At 53.7% G+C, this 9,067-nt stretch overlaps 1 protein-coding gene across 1 annotated transcript in view; it reads right to left on the bottom strand.

The window, feature by feature from the left end:
• Positions 1-347: 347 nt before the first annotated feature.
• Positions 348-9,067, bottom strand: part of SH3RF2 (SH3 domain containing ring finger 2) — a 38,813-nt gene continuing 30,093 nt past the window's right edge. Inside the window, exons 7-8 of the mRNA XM_014948258.1 lie at positions 7,060-7,424; positions 348-6,287 (exon numbers count right to left, since the gene is read on the bottom strand). Of these exons, the coding sequence (XP_014803744.1) occupies positions 5,994-6,287; positions 7,060-7,424 (659 nt within the window). The 3' untranslated portion in view covers positions 348-5,993. The remainder of the gene's footprint in view (positions 6,288-7,059; positions 7,425-9,067) is intronic.

Here is a 9,067-nt window from a genome sequence, read left to right as displayed (position 1 = left end):
GAAGCTTTCTTGGTATTAGATTTCCCACATCATTAACAAAATTCTGGCCCTACTCCATACTCTTCCTGTTGTGATTTTGGTTGGAGAAACTGGAATGGGAGTGAGGCTGGGAGCCCTGTCCTTGGGGCATCAGAACCAGAGAGCAGGAGCTGGAGCTCGGTCTGGCTAAAATGGAGCCAGGGCCGGGCTGGTGGGGGAGAGCAAAGCCCGTGTCCGTCCCCCCCCCGCCCCCAGGGAACCCTCCTCCTCCCGTTTGTCCCCAACCGGCGAAACCGCAACCCCAAATCAGAAAGTGGAATTAGACATTCCTGGTTTTTCATGCAAAAAGTTTTAATGGACACGGTGGTTTCCACGGGACGGGGGTGCCGCAGGGGAGGGGTGGGGGGGCCATAGGGGGTGGATAAAACACCCGTGTCAGGTGCTGAGAGCTTTCCCCAGCCCTGTGTCCCCCCGTCACCCCCCACCCCGCTCACTCAGGAGCACACCCGCACTGGGGTCAGCTCTGCCTCTTACACCTCTGCTCTATAAGGTGCCATAATCCATTCGGCTCCAATTAATTTAGTTAATTACAGGTTACAGATCTAAACATTAGTGCTATCAACTTCCATGAATAAACTTCTGAAAACTTAAAATATTTCTAAACCATTGTTTTTCAGTTACAGAAATACAAAATAAATATCTTGAAGTTTAATACAAAACAGCAAGTTAATAGATTTTTGTTTATTGACCTCTCTTCTCCCCAATAGTATGTTAAATTGAAAAACCTTTTAAAAAAATGAATTTCACATCATGGAAAAAATATTAAGCATCACTGAATTTGTACAAGTGTCTCTGAACAATCAACTAAATGTGTGTTTTATTTATTCCTCCTACCCATCACCAAATAAGAGAAGATTATATACCCTACTGTTTCTAAGCATATACATGTAAAAATAGTAATTTCTGTTTTCTCATTTATAGTAACGTGGTTGTAACATTTCATTGTGGTGTTTCCTGGGCTCGGTGCAGGAAAAAGACACCAGAATTCCCTGGTCTGTTGGGTGGGGAATCCAGGTAAAGTACCTTTGGCTGATCCCTACTGCCTTTAAAACTTCTCTCGGGTGGGACTTTGGTAGAAATAGATCTTTTCTCCACTTTTATCACCGTAGAGTCCTCGCCTGCCCGTCCCTGGCTCGGTGTCCCAGGTGCCAGCCACAGCACGGGACGAAGGGATTGGCTCCCACCACCCTCCCTGGTAAGTGCCCGTCGCTTCACCTGGGCGGGTTTGGGCTCTAAACACTGATTTTATCAATGTTTTGAAATGTTACTTTTTAAATGGGGGAGATACTGAGACTTAAGGTGAAAAAAAACCAAAAAACTTTAAGGGGGGTTGGGGGCTGGGGGTTCATCTAGACCAACTAGGGGGTTGGACTAGATGATCTCCAGAGGTCCCTTCCAACCCCATATCGTTCTGTGATTCTGTAAAGTCTAGAGCTGTTATTACACTCAAAACGTGTCGTTGCACAAATGAACTGCAATAACTCTTGGCCAATGAATAAACCTCCTAAAATAATGGTAAATGTACACATGAATTTACACGTTCCCAGGCTGCTCCGGTGTTTCCCCCTTTGCTTTGGGGCCAGTGTTGACATTGCCCTTGGCTGGGGCCGGGGCTGAGGGATCTCGGAGCCTCCACAGCACAGAGTGGGGCTGGGGGGACGGGGCCTCGTGGAAAAGGCTGCCTCTTCACTCAGAGTGTTTTTTTTTTTTTTTTTTTCTCAAGCAACTTGGGTTTTCTGAGTCTGGAGGAGACCTGTGGTGGTTTAACAGTTCTTGTTTTGCTTTGGTGGCTTATGAGAAATGAAAGAGAATGAAGTCAGGAAAGAAAATGCTTGGAAGCGTGTGTTCACTAAAACACCTGGTGGCCAAGAATACGGGGTGGGTCAGCAGCCTGGACACAGCACAGCCCCAAGGGTCGTCTTCTGATGTTAGCTTTGGAAAACGGGCCCTTGCCAAGGGCCTTGTGGGGAGCAGTGGGGTCCCCTTCGTGCCCGTTGCTGCAGGCTGGGGACAAGCTGAGGTGGGGGGCTCAGAGACGAGCTGCTTCTGGCCAGGGCAGGGGGGCATCCTCCACGTGAAGGACATGGAGAGAATGAGTTAATGTTGTGTTTTCTTACTGCTGCTGCCTCTGCTGGGATCTGTCAGGGAAGATGACTGCAGTTCACGCTCGGGGGGCAGGTTACTGACTGCAGCGCTCCAAGGCGCCTGCCAGGCTGGGCAGGCAATTAAAGCTGAGCTGATGAATGATCTGATTTGGGCTCCAATTCATTAACTAATCATAAGAAACGAGCAGACAGAAAGTAAGGCCAATTCAGGAACTTGCGAGAGGTTCATTAATGGTCCCTGTGTCCCCGTGTGGTGCTTTATTCACTCGTTATTGCTCCTCTCTGCGCCGCTGGCGGGGGATGCTCCGGGTGGTGGGAGCTGGGTCACCCCCCTCACCTGGGCAGCCAGAGGACAAGGTATTTTCATTAGAGATGGGCACAACGCTGTGGTGCACCTGCGATTGTTTTGCCTTTCCTGGTGTTGTTTTCTTTGCACTCTGTGCCTCACGTGCTGGTTTGGGGCAAACCAGAAGGCTGCAGACCCGGTGGGTTGGCAGGGCCAGGGCTCAGACCACTGAGAGGGCAGAAGGGAGACAGCCCTGGGGGGAAAGGGGTGGCCTCTCCCCAGCAACCCTCCTGGTCAACTCGGGAATGACAAAACAGGGTCCCAATACCGATATCTAACCTCTCTTCCCTGGGGAAATGGGGCTGAAGAGAGTCTGGAGGATGGGAAGGGAGGAGGGAAGTTAAATATGTTTATAAAAAGAACAGAAACCCTTGTAGAGCTCGCCTACCTCCATGTAGAGCTTCCACCCTCCTACCAGCATGTGATGCCTCCCTTTTCATTGCTACCAGTTAAAAATAAACGTTGGATGAGAGCAGCCAGGGATGGACAGGGCTTTGGAGCAGATTTTGTGGAAGGTACAGTGTCCTTTGGGTCAGCAGCGCAGAAACAAAAAGTGCTGTTGGCTCGTGCACCAGGACACCGGTGTGGTGGTTCTGCTTGTGGAGTCAAGGGGTAACTGCTCCAGAACAGACATTTTTAGTCTGGGGCACTTGGAATTGCTCCCTGAAAGACCCAGTTGGTGTCTTCCCCATCATGAGCAGCTTCTCCGTGCAGACGAGGGCCATGCAGTGGGCGCTGCCTGGCTCAGGGCTCCTGACAAAGCTCCACGGTGGCTCCTGCAGGAGCTTCTGCTTGAGCCTGGGCTTTGGGAAGAGAAAGGTCTGAGTTCCAGTGAGTTCTGGTCCCTCTTCCTTGGGATGCTCCTTGGTGACACAGCACAGTCCCGATGCCTCCTGCGAGGTGCTGCCAGGGAGGAGCGGAGGAGACGAGGACTTTGCTCGGTGGCTGCAGCAGGGAACCGAGGGGCAGGTATGGCCACGGGAACAAGGTGGCCATTAGAGCTGTGGCTTTAAAATATCTCCTGTTTTCCGTTCTCTCTCCCTACATATTTTGAATATATTTAGGGCACTTATCACCATAGCATCAAAACACTGAAATATCCCATGCAAGAAACTCAGAGATCTGTCCCAAAATAGCTGCCTGCTCTTTTACCAAAGCACTGATGTCGCCGTCGGTGCTTCCTTTCCCCGTGACTGTGTGTGACTGCACGTGTGTGTGTCAGAGCCTCTCTGTCCCCGCCAGCCCCACGCTGTCACGTGTTGTAACACAGCGGGTTAAGGGCCAAATCCGGGAGAGATTTGTGGTGCTTTTTGGAATGTTTGTCTGAAGCCTTCACTATCATTTACTGGGCTGAAGTTTTGAAGGCTTCCCTGGCTGCTGTGAAATCTTATTGCTGTTTATCTCAATCCGAGAGGGTAAAAGGGTGGGTTTGTTCCATGAAAGGCAATATTCCAAACTGATAATGTGAGTGGTGTCCAGCTGTTGAGAGCCTAGATGTGCAGGAAACCTTGATGGCTTATTAAGTCTTATGGCATCCTGAGCACCTCCAGCTTTCCCTGATGCTCTCGGTGTCCCCTGGAGCTTCGCCTGGTACGCCGGGGCAGGGGAGGTGCTGTGCTGCCTGGCAGGACCGAGGGGTGAGAAATGGAGCTGCTGTCACTTCTCCCTGTCTGCATTCTGAGCTTTTAATTTTGCAGCCCCAAACTGACCTTTAAATTCTTCCTTGCTGCCTGGCCCACCGAGCGGGTCCTGCACAGTCCTCATGCAATTCTGTTCAGTTCTGAATGTGCTTGGGAGAAGTGGAGGGTGTCTGGGTTATAGAGACGGATTGTCAAGTTTCCTGGTTTAGTTTTAAAAGGATAAGAGGAGTCTCCAGGACAGCACCGGCACGTCCTCTCCAAGATGTTCAGCTGCCTCTGAGGTGGCATCGCTGAGTGGTGCTCCCCCTCTGATTTACAGCAGGCACCACCTCTTGGACCTGCGCAAACCGCACGTTTTCAGTTTGTCAGGACTTTTCTGCGGGAGCTTAACTAGTGGCAGAGAGCAGAAGGTGAAGCACTTCTCTGTGCTGCTGGTGGTGTCTGCGCTGCTGGAAGCCCTGCAGGCGAAGGCCAATGTCCTGCTCCACAGGAAGAAACGGGCTGGGAGACCTCAGGAACAGGGGCTGCAGAGCAGGGAATGTTTTTATGCATTCTATTTTCTTAGTTCCAGAAGAAAACTCCTCTGAAGAAAGAGGAAAGAAAAGTCCTCTGAGGCTGTGCCAGTGCCTCGGAGAGTTCCTGTTGAGCAGTGGAGGTAACTTCATGGCTTCTGTGTGAGATTTGCTGAGGGTGTGATTTTACAGCAGTTCTGGAAGAAGCACGGCTCCTGCTGCTGGGAGATCTGGCGGCCGGTGGTTGTGGCTGGGGTGGGACTGCTGGTCTATAAACCAGTAATAAAACCAAGGTACGAGCCCCAGAAGCTGTTGTGTGTAGGTTTGCTGGTGAGAGGTCCCGGCCGGTGAGGGGGGGCTGCCCAGACCCTGCCGGTCCCTGGGATCACAGGAGGAAATGGGGTCTGCTGGAAAGGGGGGTCTGTGGCACGGGGAGCGCTGGATTCTGCTTTCTGTTGCTTAGACAATGTTTCATGCATCTTAATGTAGACTTAAACCCAGGAATTCCACTGAGGATATTTACAAAAGCAATGTCTGAGTGGGCGGGCGGTGGGAAGGAGCTGGAGGGAGCTCCTGGGCTGCTGGGAGGTACCTGACAGGTAATTAGAGGAAACCAAGCAATGAGGAGAAGCACGATGCCATCCCCCTGTCTACAGAGTCTAAGTGACTCCGGGAATGGCATGTCCCTTTCCGTTGTCTCTTTTCTCTCAAATCACCTTTTAAACTACATTCTGTGTTAAAACTCGGGGACTAAAACCAAACAGAAAAGCAAGCAACCAACCAACCTAACAAAAATCTGAGCGAGCGCCCCTCGAAAGGCAACACGAATCGTCAGTTAGGAACTGACTGATTTTGATTTATGGTTTCTTTATCCTGCAGAAGCAGGGAAGTAATGAACCAGTGTTTTGATCTCTGTGGGCTTTCCTGCAGCAGTGAGGAGATCAAAACAAGCCTAACTGTTTCTGATACCCGCACAGTCTCTGCCTCCTCCCACTCCTCCTCCAGTTCCACAGAGCAGCCCCGCACGGCACCAGAGAACATGGGGTTTGTGGATGCCACAAACACCGTTCTGGTCTCTCGCAGCCGTCCTGGGGGCAGGGGGATCCTCCAGCCGGGGCTGGGACAGGGCTCCCTGCGGGGATCAATACCCGACTCTCCCTTGGTGCTCTGCCAGCCTCCGAGCTGCAGGTCCCGTGGGTGCTGGCGGCATGGGGCCATGGGGAACGCCTGCCCCGTGCTGCCGGAGGGGACTGGGGGGGTGTTGGGCCAGTGGGGGTGCGGGGTGCTCGCCCCCGGCAGGAGGGAGCAGAGGGGCAGGCGGAGGGAGGGGGCGAGCGGAGGCGTTACCCCGTCAGTTTGCAGAAATGCTGCTGTAGCTCTTCTTGCCGGGGAAGGTGAGCTGCCCGGAGAGGTCCAGCGACAGCGCCTTGGGGTGCAGCACCCGTCGCTGGTGCAGGGGGCTGGCGCTGGCCCTGGGTGAGTAGAAGACGGCCAGCTCGGGGCCTGGCAGGATGCCTTCTGGCAGGAGGAGCTCTGCTGTGGCCGCCGTCTCGCTCCGGCTGCGCAGCAGGCTCGGGGAGGGCTGCAGGCTGTGCCGCTTGGGCGGCGGGGGGCTGTGGTTCTGGAACCTCACCGTCTTCACTTGCTGCAACGAGAAGGGGACCGGGGTCACGGTGGGGAAAACGGCCACCCCCCCCCTGTGGTCTGTCAGAGACCTGGGAGAGTCAGCCCAGAGCCATCACCCGGGGGAGCAGGGGGAAGGGAGGGCGGCAGCAGGACAGAGGAGGGAGGGTGGTCGGTCCTGCCTCGTGGTCTCTCTCCACCTGGTGATGTTCCTCCTGGGAGCTCTGGGCTCACCTGGGCCATCAGGGGGCCGTGGAGGCAGTTACTCTTTGGGTGCCACAGGAAGGGAAGGTCCTCACTGGGGCAATTTGCAGAACGATTTTATCTTTATGAAATTTCCCTCCAGCTGCCAGAGGGGAAGGAAATTTCTGTTCCAAATGACTGAGCCAAAGGGATGGGAGGGAGACGGGGGGAGCTCTGTAGAGACCAGCCTGGTGTACGCTCTGACACCCAGGCCTGGCGTTTGCTCACTCCCAAACTCTCGGGGCCTCGGTGGGATTCTTGCCTGATTTAAGACCTCAGAAAAGTCTCAAGATTTGATTGTGGCTGAACGTGGGTCTGCACCAGAAGAGCCCCCGCAGCATCTTGCCTTTCTAACGGGCTTAATCTGACCAGCAGAGTCTGCAACACAACTCTCTGATTTCTTAAGGCAGGTACCAATCCCAGGGACTTCTACCAGAAGAAAACCTGATGAGAATGGAGTGAAGCCCTCGTGGGCTTTGGCCCCAGGCAATATTGTGCTGAAGCTGAGTGCCAGCCCCAGGAGGACGGGGGGACCCTCCCTCCAGCCATACCTTCTCGGCGCTGTTGCGGGACGTGTCTGGTTTCACCAGGATGGACGGTGGGGCCGACGCCGGCGGCTTTGGAGCTGCCTCGCTCTTTGCCGGGGGGTCTTTGGCGTCCAGGATGACGGAGCTGCACACAGAGGGAGTTCTGCTCTCCCCTCCTCGCACCACCAGCGCCGGGGAAGCCTCGTGAGAGAAGCTTGTCCTCGTGGCTGCCTCGGCCACGCCGGCGCCGGGGGACACGCTGTGCGGCGGGGGGCTGGCGTGCTGGTAAACCTGAAACTGCTGGGGTCGTCCCACAGCCGCGGGACGCCTGAGGGAGCCGGCGACGTGCACGGGGGTCCCTGCCTGCCCCGGCCTCTGCAGGGACCCGTCTGGGGAGCAAGAACAGTCGGGAGGAGGTAAGTCAGCAGGAATCCAACACGGTTTGGCCAAAGCACGAGGCAGAATGAGCCGTGGCTGCAGCCCCGTTCAGGGATGCTTGGGGGGGTTGGAGCTCCCGGAGATGGCCACACACCCACCCCACGCACCGGGACCGGTGGCAGTAGCCGTTGGCTGCCCTGACCTGTCTCAGCCGGCAGCCGCCCCGCTGGAGACCCGAGGCCAACAAAGCAGAACCCTCAGTCCCACAGAAAGTGTCTCGGGTAGGACCACTCTGGTTCCCGAGAGCTTGCCCCTCCTCCCCTGCGCTGCAGGAACACGCTAACTCTGAGCACCAGGTTCTGAGCCACCACAGGGTAATGGGTCCTTTACAGCAAAACAACTCTCCAGATAAATCCCATTTCGAGTCTAAAATCAGTGGCCAATGGCCCTTGCAGCCGCGCCAGCCCCCTGCACTGCCTGCCCCCCCAGCAGCTCCCTGGAGAACGTGCCACTTGTGCCCAAAGGCGCTGGGAAATGTGTTCCAAAGCAGCACATACGGGCTGAAGATGGACCTTGTCAGCCTCCTTGGAAAGAAAATAACCAGCAGAACTCTGCAAAAGCCCTCACAAGGAGGTTTTTCTGTGCCGAGTCAAAAAAACCTGAAATTGCCAAAACAAGCCCAGCTGGAGCAGCCAGTGGTGTGGGACCCCAGCCCCTGCCCCCTCGTGGAGGGGTCCCAAGGCTCCCTCTCCCTCCCCTCCATCCCCCGGAGGGTGTTTCCTACGCCCCGGGCACGTGTGAGTGAGAAGCACAAATTGGATCTGTGCGGAGGAGGAGAAGAAAAATAGAGCTGATGGGGAGGATTTTCCCCTCTAGCGCTCTGCGGCAGCAAGGGTTTGGCTGCACGGCCCCGCTGGGGACTCTGCTGCTGGTGCTCCCTGGGGGATCCTTTCTCACCTTCCGGCTATTCCTTATTTTATGTGTCTTGGATATTTCCAAGCTGAATTTTTTTACTCCTGCAATAGAAGTTACTCTATTCTCTTGATCATCCTCCTGCATGCTTTTCCTGATTTTTCTATATGCTTTTTGAGTTACCAGAAATATATGAATTGTTCAGGATGTGAGTTCCCCAGAACTCCCCCGATGGCAGAGCTGAGTTTCACTATCTTGTTCTGAGTTCCTTTCTCAATAATCATTAATAATAAAGTAACCTCTTTTTAAAATGGCTTCTGAGCATGGAGTTGCAGCTCTTGGAGCCATCAGTGACAATTCAGAACCTCTCTCCAGACTGACAAAAGCTAACTTAGGGGCCAAGGTTGTGCGTGTATAATTAGGGATCTGTTTATTGGCATTTCAGGTACCGTTTTAGTGCCCTGTTGCTCGTGGTGGTGGATTTCAAGGGTTGGATTTGCTGATTTTTTCCAAGAACACCGCAAAAGCCCGGTCGTGGTGGTGGATTTCAAGGGTTGGATTTGCTGATTTTTTTTCCAAGAACACCGCAAAAGTCCGTTTTAGAAACTGATAATATTGTCTTGGTACAGTTCACGTTTAACTTGCTGGAGTTTGTATTTCATTTTCTTTCTTTGCTGCATATACTTTTGCATACATACTTTTCTGTCTGATGCCCCAACTTACGCCATTTTTTAACTGTTTT

The sequence above is a fragment of the Calidris pugnax genome, unplaced genomic scaffold, assembly GCF_001431845.1.
Source record: "Calidris pugnax isolate Ruff unplaced genomic scaffold, ASM143184v1 scaffold27, whole genome shotgun sequence".
In the NCBI taxonomy this organism is placed as follows: domain Eukaryota; kingdom Metazoa; phylum Chordata; class Aves; order Charadriiformes; family Scolopacidae; genus Calidris; species Calidris pugnax.
Note: the sequence above shows the minus strand (reverse complement) of the source record. Positions and strands in the feature narration are given on the sequence as shown.